The sequence below is a fragment of the Mauremys mutica genome, chromosome 5 (genome assembly GCF_020497125.1).
Source record: "Mauremys mutica isolate MM-2020 ecotype Southern chromosome 5, ASM2049712v1, whole genome shotgun sequence".
In the NCBI taxonomy this organism is placed as follows: domain Eukaryota; kingdom Metazoa; phylum Chordata; order Testudines; family Geoemydidae; genus Mauremys; species Mauremys mutica.
Genome location: NC_059076.1, coordinates 129,093,206 through 129,108,566, shown reverse-complemented (window position 1 = coordinate 129,108,566; position 15,361 = coordinate 129,093,206). Strand labels below are relative to the sequence as shown.

At 44.2% G+C, this 15,361-nt stretch overlaps 1 protein-coding gene across 2 annotated transcripts in view; it reads left to right on the top strand.

Annotated features, from left to right (window-relative positions):
• The first annotated feature begins 8,492 nt into the window (after positions 1-8,492).
• Positions 8,493-15,361, top strand: part of ST3GAL5 (ST3 beta-galactoside alpha-2,3-sialyltransferase 5) — a 44,725-nt gene continuing 37,856 nt past the window's right edge. Inside the window, exon 1 of one of the 2 annotated variants that reach the window (XM_045018662.1) lies at positions 8,493-8,705. In XM_045018662.1, coding sequence (XP_044874597.1) covers positions 8,663-8,705 — 43 coding nt within the window. In that variant the 5' untranslated portion in view covers positions 8,493-8,662. The remainder of the gene's footprint in view (positions 8,706-15,361) is intronic. The other variant, XM_045018663.1, reaches the window with a different exon arrangement.

Below are 15,361 nucleotides of genomic sequence, written 5' to 3'. Positions count from 1 at the left end.
AAGTAAGAGCCAACATGGATTTGTGAAGCACAAATCATGCCAAACCAACCTAATTTCCTTCTTTGACAGGATAACCCTCCTTGTTGATGGGGGGAAGCTGTAGGTGTCATATATCTTGATTTTAGCATGGCTTTGGACAAAAGTCCCACATGACGTTCTCATAAGCAAACTAGAGAAATGTGGTCTAGATGAAATTATCATTAGGTGGGTGCACAATTGGTTGAAAGATTATACTCAGAGAATAGTTATCAATGGTTTATGGTCAAACTGGGGAGATGTACATACTGTGATCCCACAGGGGTCTCTCCTGGGTCCGGTACTATTCAATATTTTCATTAATGACTTGGATAATGGCATGGCAAGTATGCTTATAAAATTTGCAGATGACTCCAAGCTGGAACTGGTCTGAAATCAACAAGATGAAATTCAATAAAGACAAGCACAAGTATTACACGTTAGGAAGAATAACTCAAGTGCACACCTTCAAAATAGATAATAGTGAGTTAGATGGTAGTACTGCTGAAAAGGAAATCGTATATGAGTTAACAATGTGAAGCAGTTACTAAAAACGCTAATATCATTCTGGGATGTATGAACATGAGTGTCTTATGTAAGACACAGGCGATAACTGTCTCACTTTACTTAGCACTGATGAGACCTCAGCTGGAGGATTGTGTCCAGTTTTGGGCACCACACTTTAAGAAAAATGTGGACAAACTGAACAGAGTTCAGGGGAGAACAAAAATGATAAAAGGTTTAGAAAACCTGATCTCTGAGGAAAGATTAAAAAAACTGGGCATGTTTAATTGAGAAAAGACGACTGAGGGGGGACCTGATAAGGCTTTAGATAGGTGAAGGGCTGTTTTATAAAAGGTTTGTGATCAATTGTTCTCCATGCCCACTGAAAGTAGGACAAGAAGCCTTGTATATATTCATAGATCCCAAGACCAGAAGAGACCATTATGACCATCTAGTCTGACCTCCTGTAAAACACAGTAAACAGTTTAATCTGCAGCAAGGGAGATTTAGGTTAGCTATTAGGAAAAACTTTCTAACTATATGGATAGTTAAGCAATGAATAGACTTGCAGAGGAGATTGTGGAATTCCCATCACTGACGGTTTTTAAGAATGGGTTAGACAAACACATGTCAGGGATGGTCTAGGCATACTTGGTCCTGCCTCAGTGCAGGTGGCTGGACTTATGACCTCTTGAGGTTCCTTACAGCCCTCTATTTCTACAATTCTATTAACAGAAATATCTTAGTAAGATTTTTAAAAATGGATTAGACATTTAGATTTTAGATTTTAGATGGTTAATAAGAGTATATCTACAATTACATAAGAAAAGATAAAAACCTGTAAGGGATATAAACCCTCATGCTTCAGGACATAAACTAATTAATAACTGCTTGTGGTTATAAAACAACGTCCTTTATGTTCATGTTAGTGTATGATTGTACATTCCAGGGTGGATACAAATTTTTTTTTTTTTTTAAATTGGATTTTTTTTTATAGAATGCCTTTTAGGAAAAAACCTATCTTAAAATAGTTTTAATTAAGATACATTATAGCACAAAGATATCTCATCATGGAATAGGGATTATAAATTCTAATGCTACAGTATGAGACAATATATTCAGGCAATGTTTAAGAAAAGTTTTGTAAATGAGTTCCAATAGTTCATGAATTAGGGACCCAATTTTATGGGGTTCCAGGGGCTTCTGTACAGATTAATCTTTCTATCTACCCAATGGGACTTAGTGCTCAGTCTAGAAGATAGCATCAGAGATGCTTAGTTTTGCAGTTCTCAGACTGTGGATTTGTGTCTCCAGAGATAACATACTTGTTAACAGCAAAAATGTTTTTAAATAAATAAAATAAATAAATAATATATAGAGGTGAAAAATAACAGACCTCAACCCTATTGTCCCTCTGCAAATTTGTGTACACAGAGTCAATCCCTTACCTCACTCTAAAAGTGCAAATTTCAAAAAGTTCAATGAACAGAAGATTGTTGGGGGCGGAATAGACCTGGACAAGGAGGAGAAGTCTGGAGATAAATGTGAGAAGGGAGGGACAGGCAGTAGAAACAAAAGTGAAACTGTTTGAGCAGCATATTCCCAAAGTCTTGAGTTCTTTCTGAGTGTAACCTTCATTGATTTGAGACCTACCATACCATTCTCTCACTAGAAGGGAAAACCTATAATGGCAGCAGGCCGTAAAAGAGACCCAGTTTGGGAATAAGAACCATTCAAGAAATATATGTTTGCTGATGATGTTTAAAGAAAGTCACACCAGTGAACTGATGGAAGTCACTTAAGCACTTGGATTCAGAGACTGTTGAAGTGACAATCTCACTTTTAACAGCAGTAACTTCTTCTGCCGGTGCAGAAAGACTATTTTCTTCCTTTGAACTAATTCATTCCAAATTGAGAAATCATTCGGGACCTGAAAAAGCAGGAAAGCTTGTTTTTCTTTTCCAGATTATGAACAAACAGGAAAATGAAGGTGAAGACAACTGAGTTAGCTGCAGATGTCAATATTTTAAGTTTCTCATGTTGATCTGACTGTCATAGTCGATTTAATTTTTTTTTAAATATTTCATTTAACTATTTTAGTTAAAAACAATTTTAACAAAAACAAACCTGATTTTAAAAAACTTGAATGTTTAACTAAATTAAAAAATTCATATTATGTTTGCTGTTGAAGAAAAAAATCCAGAATACATAACGTTGTGTTTTAGTTAAATAAAACAATTTAAATGTCTGTCTGGTGATGTTCTTCTCCTCATACAGCATGGCAAGAAAATCCTCCAAATATTAATGAGTAACCTGTCACCTCCCAATGACTTCATAAATATCTGCTTCAATTACCTTTGGTAAATGAAATAACTAAACAATTATTCATTTTCTGATATAGCTGTAAAACTAATCTGAAAAGTTTTCAAAATAAATCAGTTTAAAAATGTATAGCGTGTACCTTCTAAAAATGAAACCTACATCTATCTCTGAGTTGTGAAGAATATGTATTAAAGTTATAACAACCAACAAGAATGCACTTTTATGTAGAAATCCATGATTAAATCGAGTCTTCCTGACTAGTGATTTAAATCATGATTTAAATCAAATCCACTCTGGTATGTTCAAGGGTTTTCACACCTTCCTCTGAAGTATCTATTATTGGTCCCTCAGAGACAGGATACCAGACCAAAGAGGGGGTATGTATGTGTGATCTCATACTCTCGCTTTTCCTGCATGCTTAGCAGCCATGTCAATGGTGTTGAAACACCATTTCCTGAGACAGTAAAAACATGGTTCTGCCTTGTAGATATACCTAATAATGTTTGAACCATGTTACTAGCCCTCTTCTGTCCACGCAACTTTCAGAAAATAGTTTGAAAATAGTTAGGTCCCATCTACACTAAAAGAAAGAAACATGTTTTAAATATATCTGGGAGGAAGTTTATTGTAACCAGATCCCTTGTCATGGTTATTATAGTGCATGCAGTTCCTAGTGCTGGTTACAAGTTCTATATTTGGTTAGGAGCTGCCTATGTCTGGAACTACTTTTACTGTTTGCATTAATCAGTTATGATAGAACATGATTTCTGTTTATAAATCAGTGCTTAACTACCATAGTTACAGGCACTATATATAAAAAAAACTTAGCAAGATCTGTAACAAACTACTGGTAATTGGTTTTGTTGTTTAATCTGCTCACTCCCATAGCTGGTATGTGCGCTCTCTGCTGCCGTGTGTTCAGCATGACCTGCTCATGGTTCAAGTTGCTTGTTATTCATGCTCTTTCTCCGTCTCCCAGTGCAATTTACTGATTTGTCCATGGGCCTAATTTTCACTCCCTTGCAACTTGCAGTCATTTGCACCTGTGCAAACTGCTACCAAATCAGAAGGGTGACATTCTACACCTACTGTGCCAATGCTGCCAACTCTTGCACATTCTTTTTACAAGTCTAATATTTGGAGCTATTCTATAAGCCACAGCTGTGGAATTCAGCAAACTGCTTGAGAATCAAGTATCAGAGGGGTAGCCGTGTTAGTCTAGATCTGTAAAAAGAACAAGGAGTCCTGTGGCACCTTATAGACTAACAGACGTATTGGAGCATAAGCTTTCGTGGGTGAATACCCCTGTAGTCAGACTGCTTGAGAATTGCTGCTTTCATTAAATTATTACATTTCTCACTGTTGCAGAGAAAAGCTTAGACTCATAGATTTTAAGGTCAGAAGGGACCATCATGATCATCTAGTCCAGGGGTTCTCAAACTGTGGGTCAGGACCCCAAAGTGGGTTGTGACCCTGTTTTAATGGGGTCACTAGGGCTGGTGTTAGACCTGCGGGGGCCTGGGGCCGAAGCCCAAGTCCTACCATCTGGGGCTTCAGCTTCAGCCCTGGGTGGTGGGGCTTAGGCTACAGTCCCCTGCCTGGGGCTGAGGCCCTGGGATTTGGCTTTGTCCCTGCCAGCCTCTGCATGGGGTGGTGAGGCTTGAGCTTTGCCACCTCCCCCTCCAGGGTGGCAGTGCTCAGGTCCCGCCTCCTGGGGTCAGGTAGTAATTTTTGTTGTCAGAAGGAGGTCGTGGTGCAATGACGTTTGAGACCCCCTGATCTAATCTGACCTCCTGCACATTGCAGACCACAGAACCTCACCCACCCACTCCTGTAATAGACCCTGAACCTCTGGCTGAGTTACTGAAGTCCTCAAATCATGATTTAAAGACTTCAAATTACAGAGGCTCCACCATTTACACTGGTTTAAACCTGCAAGTGACCCAGGCCCCATGCTGCAGAGCAAGACGAAACCCCCCAAAGGTCTCTACTAATCTGACCTGGGAGAAAATTCCTTACAAACACCAAATATTATCAGGTGGTCTGGATTTGGCCCGTCGGCCTCCTATTGACTACCCCTGAGTTAGATCCATAGCATGTGGCAAGACCCACCCAGCCAGACACTTAGGAAAGAATTCTCTGTAGTAACTCAGAGCCCTCCCCATCTAGCGCCTCATCATTAGCCATTGGAGATATTGGCTACCAGTAGTCCTAGATCAGCTACATGCCATTGTAGGCAGTCTCATCATACCATCCCCTCCATAAACTTCTCAAGGTCAGTCTTGAAGCCAGTTAGGTTCTTTTGCCCCCACTTCTCCCCTTGGAAGGCTGTTCCAGAACTTCACTCCTCTGATGGTTAGAAACCTTTGTCTAATTTCAAGTCTAAACTTGTTGATGGCCAGTTTATAGCCATTTGTTCTTGTGTCCACTTTGGCACTCAAATAACTCCTCTCCCTTGCTGGTATTTATCCCTCTGATGTATTTGTTGAGAGCAATCATATCTCCCTTCAGCCTTCTTTTGGTTAGGCTAAACAAGCCGAGCTCTTTGAGAATCCTCTTATAAAACAGGTTTTCCATTTCTCGGGTCACTCTAGTAGCCTTTCTCTGCACCTGTTCCAGTTTGAATTCATCTTTCTTAAACATGGGAGACCAGAATTGCACACACTATTCCAGAGGAGGTCTCACCAGTGCCTTGTATAATGGTACTAACACTTCCCAGTCTCTTGGAAACATGAACCAAATATAAACTATCAGAAGGGTAGCCGTGTTAGTCTGGATCTGTAAATGCAGCAAAGAGTCCTGTGGCACCTTATAGACTAACAAATGTATTGGAGCATGAGCTTTCATGGGTGAATACCCACATGCATCCAACAAAGTGGGTATTCACCGACGAAAGCTCATGCTCCAATACGTTTGTTAGTCTATAAGGTGCCACAGAACTCTTTGCCAATATAAACTGAAGACTTAAAAACTGGAAAGGAAAAAACCAAACATCTTATGATTTTTAAGCCAAGCTCATGTTTTTTTTCCACCTGACCTGTCATCAGGGCCGGCTTTAAGCCGATTCGCCCGATTCCTGGGAATCGGGCCCCGCACCTTTGGTGCCTTTTTAATTTTTTTTTTTTTTCTTTTACTTACTCCAGCTGCCGTCTCTCTGCTCCGGGGTCTTCTGTGGCCCCGCTCCCCTGACCAAAGCGCAGGCGGGAGAGTGGCTGCCCCACAACCTCGCTCTCCCAGCTGCAGCTCCGGCCGGAGCGCGGCAAGCCCTGTGGCCCCGCTCTCCCAGCTGGAGCTCCGGCTGGAGCGCGGCAAGCCCCGCGGCCCCGGCTGCAGCTCCCGCCGGAGTGCGGCAAGCCCTGCGGCCCCACTCTCCCAGCTGGAGCTCCGGCCGGAGCGCGGCAAGCCCCGCGGCCCCGGCTGCAGCTCCCGCCAGAGCGCGGCAAGCCCCGCAGCCCCGCTCTCCCAGCTGGAGCTCCGGCCGGAGCGCGGCAAGCCCCGCGGCCCCGGCTGCAGCTCCTGCCGGAGCGCGGCAAGCCCCGCGGCCCCGGCTGCAGCTCCCGCCGGAGCGCGGCAAGCCCCGCGGCCCCGCTCTCACAGCTGGAGCTCCGGCTGGAGTGCGGCAAGCCCCGCGGCCCCGCTCTCACAGCTGGAGCTCCGGCCGGAGCGCGGCAAGCCCCGCGGCCCCGGCTGCAGCTCCTGCCGGAGCGCGGCAAGCCCCACGGCCCCGCTCTCCCAGCTGGAACTCCGGCTGGAGCATGGCAAGCCCCACGGCCCCGGCTGGAGCTTCGGCCACAGTGCGGCAATCCCTACACTGCAGCCCCGCTCTCCCAGTTGGCGCCCTGGGGTAGCGGGGGGCTCCGGGGACTATTTAAAGGCCTGGGGCTCCAGCTGTCTCTGCCACCCCGGTCCTTTAAATAGCCGCCGGAGCCCTGGGATAGAGGGGGTCTTGGGGGCTATTTAAAGGGCCAGGGCTCCAGCTGCCTCTGCTGCAGCCCTTGCCTTGCCCTGCCTGCACCAGCTCTGCCCCCCCATGCCTGCAGCCAGCTCTGCACCCTGTGCCCACAGCCAGCCCCTGCCAAACCCCCTGCCCTGTCTCCAGCCAACCCCTGCCACACACCCCTGTGGCCCTGCCCAAAGCCAGCCAGCCCTTCACACACCCCTGCCCGCACCCAGCCCTGCACCCCCTGCTCTGTCTCCAGCCAACTCCTGCTGCACCCCCCTGCCTGAAGCCAGCCAGTCCCACAATCCTCTGTCTCCAGCCCTGACAACCCCTGCTGCACTCCCCTGCGGCCCTGCCTGAAGCCAGCCAGCCCACCCCCGTTTCCAGCCAGCCCCGCACCCCTTGCCTTGCCTGCAGCCAGACCCTACCTCCAGTCAGCCCCTGCCCTGCCTCCAACCAGTCCCATGTCCACTGCTGCCCTGCAGTTCCCAGGGCAGTAACCCTGCATACCTGCTTCAATGAGGGAGGGCAGGGAGCAGCTGGAACCCACACATGTGCACACCCCCAGGGATTGGCGGTGACCCACACATGTGAAATGGCGTTCATTAATAACCAATCAACAGCATATATGAATCAATGTACATAATATATAATTTTATTATTTATATAGTTATGGAAAGTAAATAATAGAAGGAAGAAATGAAAGGCTTTTTTTTTTAGTCATCCCTGCCAGGGCCCCGCCAAAAATGTTTGAATTGGGCCCCGCACTTCCTAAAGCCGGCCCTGCCTGTCATGATTTTTGAACACTGGAGGCTGACAATACTGTGTGCACAGACATAAATAACTGCTCCAGGTTCAAAGGCTACGGAGAATCAAGCTCTGCCTGTGCATCACAGTCCTCTGCTGGGAGAAGACAAGTACTGTATTACCACTAATGAACGCTGAAGCCGGGTCTACTGTACACTTAAAAACTGACAGGGGCATAGTTATGTCAGCCAGGAGTGTTGAAAAAACTGCACCCACCATCAACCCTGTTAGACCAACAAAACCCTCAGTCTGGATGCAACATTGCCCACAGAAGGGTGCTTCTGCCTGCACTGCTAGTGTTCACTGGGGAAGATTGTGTCCACACCAGCAGAACTCCAGCTGGTGACTGCTGCCTCTTCAAGAATCATAGAATATCAAGGTGGGAAGTGACCTCACACCTTCAGGAGGTCATCTAGTCCAACCCGCTGCTCAAAGCAGGACTGATCTTTAGATTTTTGCCCCAGATCCCTAAGTGGCCCCCCTCAAGGACTGAGCTCACACCCCTGGGTTTAGCAGGCCAATGCTCAAACCACTGAGCTATCCCTCCCCCCAAGCCCTAAGGGGGATCTGTACTGAAGACGTATCCCGAGGGAGCTTGTCCTTCAGTGCAAAGGCTGGAGGGCTGCGCTTTGAGCGCAGAAGACCCCGCAGCTGTTTAGCGGGCGTCCCAGGGGGCAGGGATCCGCTCTGCTGGGGACGCAGGAAGGGGGGCGGGGGGGGCTTGGAATCCTTCGCCGGGAGAGGCCACGCGCCTGCCTCTGCCCCCCCGAGAGGTGCCGCGGGGCCGCCCCATGAGGGCAGGTCTCTGGGGACGAGCCCCTCAGCCGCCTCAGGGGCCTACTGCCCTGTCCTGTGTCCCTCCCCCCGCAGTCCCTTCCCCTCACGGCCTGGCCCCCTCCCCTTCTCCGCCGCAGAGCCGGCGCCGTGGGATTGGCTGGGCCTCTCCACGTGTCGCGTGCCCGCAGCCGAGCGGTTGCCCGAGCCGGTTAGCGCGGAGCCCAGCGCAGCCGCGGGTGGCGCGGAGCTGCTGGCCGGGCTGGGGCTGCCGGGCGCTTCGCTTCGTCTCCCCGCCCCATGCAGAGGAAACGCGACGAGGCCGGCGCGGAGCCCAGCGCAGGTAGGGGCTGGGAAGGGGGCCACGGGGGCGGGGCCTGCCGGGGCGGGTTATGGGGTGTGGGGGGCGGTTGTTGGGGGTCTGTGCCGGTTGCCCGTGGGGGGTTATGGGGAGAGGTTCTGTAGGCGATGCTATGGGGGATGTAAGGGGCTGGGCTGGTGTTTCTAGGGGATGTTGGGGGCCTGTAGGTGGTTAGGTGGGGCTTGGGTTCGGGTTGCCTTAGGGTTATGGGGTGGTTTTGTAGGGGATATTTTGGGGTCTGAAGGGCGTTGTGGGGGTATTGTGGGGGTGCTGTAAGCGGTTACAGGAAGGAGTGTTGGCTGGGAGTATTAGTTGCCTGTAGGAGGCTGTGGGCATGTTGGTTCTGGGGTGGTGGTGGTGGGTCTGTAGGGGATGTTATGGGGTCTGTAGGCGGTTGTTGGGCAGGTCTGGGTGCAAGGACGGTGTTCAGAAACTTTGTAAGGGAATGTTATGGGCAGAATTCAGTTAGTGATGGATTTCTCAGTACTCTGGCAATTCTGAACATACCTTGTTTTGGGTTGAACTGAAAACAATTTTTTTATAATTTTTTTTTGGCATATAAAAAAAATCAGGAAACATTTCTAGTTGGGCCGCGTGAAACACTTTCTTCAAGCCAACTCGTATTTTTTTTTTGTTTTGATTTCAGGCATAGTTACATAGTTTGTTGGGAAGATTTTGGTGCTGTGAGGTGGTGGGAGAGTTTGTATGGGATGTTACCGGGTTTGTATGGGGTTATGGAAGTGTTGTGTGGGGTATGTTGGGTTAGGGAAGAACTGTAGAGGGTTATTGAAGAAGTTTTGATGTTGGTGGCTAATAATGAAGGTTTGGAGATTTTGGAAATGGGGTAGTGTTGGGGTACTCGGTAAGAGGGGGAGAAGAGGAGCATTCTTAGAAGGGATGGGTTGCAGGGGATTTAGTTGTGGAGAGGGCAGTTTGTGAGAAGTGGTTTATTTGGTCCAGAGGAAGGGAAAATCCTGTTTATTGGGTAAATTTACCTCTTTAAATGGATTAAGTTCTCAGCTGTACCATCCATGCTACCTGGTATATTCAATCACACAAGCTGGAACTAGCTGTGGGGTCTTCTAAACCCCATTTTTGCTATTGTAAGTAACTAAGCTGCATAGCTGGAACACGCCCAGTTGCATGGGTGATGGCACAGTAGGGGGCTTCCATAGGTGCTGGCCACAAAACTCCAAAGTACCAGTACTGGGGGCATATCCTACTGAATAGGAGCGTCTCATTTAAATTGTGGAAGCTACAGCAAGCTTGATTTGGGGTTCTATTGCCAACCAAGAGTGAGTGGGTGGAACACGTAGACTATATAATTGCCTGTGCTGCATGCTTTGCCATTAAAATAAAAAAATGTTGCATCATTTCTCTCTTTGTTGTGTGGTCTGATGCTCTAAATTGGGCTGAGGATCTACTAGATTCACAGCTGTCAAACTGAAAGCGATTAAATGGGTTTCAAAATGAAAGAGAAATTTACAAAACCTTTTGCCGTAAAAGATAGCAAAACTTTAAAAACTGCCTTTAATCTAGAGCGAGGAAGGCTTTCTCCAAATGATAGACATGTGCCAAGATTGTGGATGTGAGTCCGTAACAAATGGTGGAAACCAGTTGTCTTTCTCAGCACTATTTTTGAGAAGAGAAATTTTTTTTGGCTTACGTTGTTTTGGGTTTCCCCTGGAACATATACGTTTACATTTGAATATGTAGTTTGTGAGTATTTTTTGCTGCTGTAAGTTGAAGCAGTAAAGAGGCAAGGCAGAAAGAAATAGTTTTTTCTGCTATTAAAACACATTTCCCTGGCCCTCTTTAATAGTCAGGGCCAGCCTTACAAAGCCTTCTGAGGTGAGCAACCACTCAGGGTGCTGTAGTCAGGGGAGTGCTGTCTGAGTGCTGCAAGCTGGCGGGCCTGGGCTGCTGGAGCAAGGTGAGTGTGGGTGAACCCGGGGCTGGAGCACCTGGGCAGGGGGTGGGCAATGATGCCCTGAGCTACCAGCTTGGTGGGGAGACACAGGTAGCAGGGCTTGCTCCTGCAGAGCCACTGGGCCAGCCCCTGGGCCTTCCCTTCCTGTGGGTATGGGTGGTGTCTGCGCACCCACTCTCCTCCTGCTAAGTGTTCAGAGGGTGCATGCCCAGGGGAGCCCCGGACTCCTCCCTTTGCAGCCTGGCTGGGCTCCGGGGCCAGGAGCTGGACCTGTGCCCTGAGCTCCATGGTGCTGTACTCAAACTCAAAGAAAGGGCTCCAAAAGACAAGTTTGCCCGGGGCTCCATTTTCTTCCCTAAGGCTGGCCTTGTTAATAGTACTCAGGAAGATGGTAATTCTGCTTATCTTCTGCATTTTGCCATTCTAACTTATAATTGTAAAATGCTACTTTAGACCTTTACAGTTGTGAGGGTAGGGGAGAAATGTTTAAGAATTTATTTTGGGAAAACAACCTTTTCCTTCCTGGATGATTATTTCTGTTTTTTCAACTCAGAAGTTGTAAGGATGATCAAAATGTGTGTGTGCTTCATTATTCTGCCAGATTTAAAGAGATATTGTAAAGGTTAGAAATGTATTTATGTGTTGCAAATGGAAATTTAGGTTAATAAAAATGAACAGGTAAAACATCTAATTTGGGTTTTTTATTTATATTTTTTCTCTGGACAGTGAACATGGACTAATTGGCTTCAATTTCAGGCTCTTACATGGCTGAGACTTAGTGTCTGGGTTGCAGATACTACAAGGAAATATTTTTGTTTAAAATGCTCTCTGTTGGACTTAAAAAAGACAGATAATGGAAATGTTTCTCATGGTCTTAGCTTTTGTAAAAACTTATTTATGTACCTAAATTTTGAGCTAAATTCTGATGATACTCTAAACTTAGACTAGCCCTGGACTTAGGTCTCCAATTATATGTGGTTTCTTTGGCATAGTTTAATAAATTTGGTTTACAAATAACATTGTGGGTGGTGTTGTGAATAGTTTAACTCAAGCACAGCATTCACACCAGCCTAATATGCTGTAAGACTCTTTAAGTAAAATCTGTTGGTAAAATATTTATCTGAGGTCTAAGGAAGGTTGCCTCCCCCATGGGATTTAGAAGAATTGAGTGTGGGCTTTGGTGGTGGTTGTAGGTTGGAAGTGAAAGTAAGTTTGTCTTGGCTTTTCCACTAGGAATAACAGATGCTACAGGCAACAGGTGTCAGGAGAATGGTTGTTTAGCTGAAAGTGTAGTTGAGGACACGTTCAGTACTGTTTCAGCAATCAGAAATGGTACTGAACCTCTTCTGTAATTTTGTGAAGCTCTTATTTTGTGTAATGTGGTAGAGACCGATAAAGAAAACCATTCCCTTTCTTAGGTGTCATTGATGCATGTTTTATTAAACAAATAAGGTGAGTGTCCCAACAGGTGGTTCATGTGCACAGGTGTCTGTAACCAGGTGTCCTAGGGTCTTGACTACACAGAAATAGTTTTTTGGTATAACCTAAGGTGTGGTGATAATTAATACACTCATAACTTTACAAAATAGAACATATTATTTTTTTTCTTTTTTAACTTTACGCGAAAAGCCCTGCAGATTCAACACCTCCTGTGGCTTAAACTTCTACACCAGAATTTCATTATCCCTAATTACGATCAAAGGTGGCATTTCCATTTTCTAAAAAATTTTGACATCTTTTTATTTTTTATTGATTTGATTTTTCAAATACAACAAATACCCCAACATACTATTTTCTTTTATAAAATGATTCTTTCTTGCTCTGAAAAAGGAAGTGGACCGGTGTATTTGAAAAAAGTAAGACTTTACACTGAGTGTTCTCTTCACTGTATTATTGACTTAGGCTCTATGTTGTTATATTCATATGTTTCTTTTAATAAAGTCTGATAGTGGCATATAGAAAACTTACTGGGAGATGGAGATGCTCACACACCAAAAAGAAAGGGTAGTAGGTGAGAAACGGAGGAAGAAAAAAATCTGTTCCTTCACCTCTCTGAGTAACTTCCGGGGTTGGGATTCCAACCAAGCTGCTGCCCTTGAACTGCATTGCTTCCCCTCCAACTTTCGTTCTGACTACTTGGTGTCTTTGAACTTTTCAAGACTTATAGCCACGTATAATGAAAATAGACTTGGCACAATTTGATATTTTTTTTTTGTAATTTAGATGGATAATATAGCAATGTTTTTATTTTTAAGCATTTTTTATTTTTATCCATTTAAATATTCACAGTTGTGCAAAATTATGGGTCTTAACCATTTTCTACAATTTTTATCAAATTAAATTTTCACAGTTGTGGAGAACTATGAGGGGTGTCCGACAATAGTTATTTAATGACTAGATGTTGAGATTTAGAAGGTTAAAGCTTTATAACTTAAATAAAAAAAATTGTCAACTTCACATGTCAAAATATACAAAGTAACTATCTTTAAATCAAACACTAGTTCTCCAGCAGCATTTTTCTTTCTTTGCCTATATGTAAATCTGGATGATCATCTATGGAAATATTTGTAATTGGTTTGTGTGCGTACAGTGAAAGCAACATTTACCAACTATTGGAAATAATTTCTCTAATAAGTTTATTAAGGTTTACCATGACTCAGTTTCCACATAAGCATTCATTTATTTGTCCAAAGGCCAGTTGATGTTGGTTACATCCAAAATACAAATACAAGCACATATGCATTTGTATACCACATTCTAGCAACAATACAGTTATAAACATTGGCCAGCTACTCACAACAGGAACAGGTCCAGGAGATACCTTTCCATCATGACTCCAAAGGATTAAGGAAAAGCTCTGTCAAAGAAACCCCTAGAAAACCTTGCTGCTTATACACTATAATAAACAAGTGATGTTACTGCTCGTTGTTGGACCTTGGCCAAAGTCAGATCAGGGAGTTTTAAGACTGAACACTGTACCTGATATCCAGTTAACCATGTTTTCTTTTTTTCCATTACCTCAGCTTAACCTTAAATAAGATAATGCTGGTATTTCAAGGATCACTACAAGTTTAACACAAACAACTCTTCTTTCTCATGATTTCATTATATGTGGTCACATGCTTTGGGTTTATCGCCTATGCTAATATTCTAACTCAATTTAAAACCATAGTTCACCCAGTTCTAAAAGTTTCCAATAAAAATCTAATCCTTCCAAGCCTAATGTTAAAGAACAAAGAGATACCTAAAACATACACTTAAACAAAAATAGATCTGCAACTAGATTTCAAAAGGACAAACTTAAAAAAATTAAGGGAATTATTTAGGGAAGTAGACTGGACCGCAATTATCTTATGCCTGCATCCCAAACAAGGGGAAAAAAATCATAGGGAAGCATTGCAGGTCCAACTGGATGAGCAAGCATCTCAAAAAAGGTTATTAAGAGAGAGCCTATAAGGAATGGAAGATGGGAAAGATCAGCAAAGAAAGCTACCCTTTGGAAATCAGAAAGAGTAGAGAAAAGTGAGACCTGCCAAAAGCCAAGCAGAGTTAGACCTTGCAAAGAAAATTAAAACAAATAGTTAAAGGTTCTATAGCCATTTTTATAAAAAGAAAACAATGAAAGAAGTGGGACCACTAAGCACTGAGGATAGAATGCAGATTAAGGATAATCTAGGCATGACCCAACACCTAAATGAATACCTTGCCTCAATTTTTAATAAAGCTAGTGTGGCACTTAGGGGTAGTGGTAGGATGGCTATTGGAATGAAGATATGGAAGTAGAAATTCCCACATCTGAGGTGGAAGTCAAACTCAAACAGTTTAATGGGACTAAATTGGGGGCCCCAGATAATTTCCATCCAAGAATATTAGAGCAACTGGCACATAAAATTGCAAGCCCAATAGCAAGGATTTTTAAAGAATCTGTAAACTTGGCGGACATACCCTATGACGAAAAAATTGCTAATATAATTCCTATTTTTAAGAAAGGGGAAAAAAGTGATCCTGGAAACTACAGGCCTGCAAGTAATTTGTTCCAAGACCTCAATTGTATACAAGGCCTTGGAGCAAATTTTGAAAGAGGAAGTAGTTAAAGACACAGAGGTAAATGGGAATTTGGATAAAATATAACACAGTTTTTCAATAGGTAGAGTGTGCCAGATGAACCTGATCTTCTTTGAGAAGATAACTGATTTTTTAGACAAAGGAAATGCAGTAGATCTAATGTACCTGGATTTCAGTAAGGCATTTGATACAGTTCCACATGGGAAATTATTAGTTAAATTGGAGAAGATGGGGATTTATATGAGAATTGAAAGGCGGGTAAGGGACTGGATAAAGGGAAGACTACAATAGGTCATGCTGAAAGGAGTTTAAGAAAGATTAATTCTAACTGGAAGAGGTGCAGAGACGGGCTATTAGGTTTTCCATTTCTCAGATCATCCTACCTTATGAGAGGACACACTAAGAGCTTGGCTTGTTTAGCCTAACCAAAAGAAGGCTCAAGGGAAATATGATTGCTCTTGATAAATACATCAAAGGGATAAATACCAGTGAGGGAAAGGAGTTATTTCAGTTGGGTGCCAAAGTGGACACAAGAACAAATGGATATAAACTGGCCATCAACAAGTTTAGGCTTGAAATAGACAAAGGTTTCTAACCATTAGAGAAGTGAAGTTCTGGAACAGCCTTCCAAGGGGAGCAATGG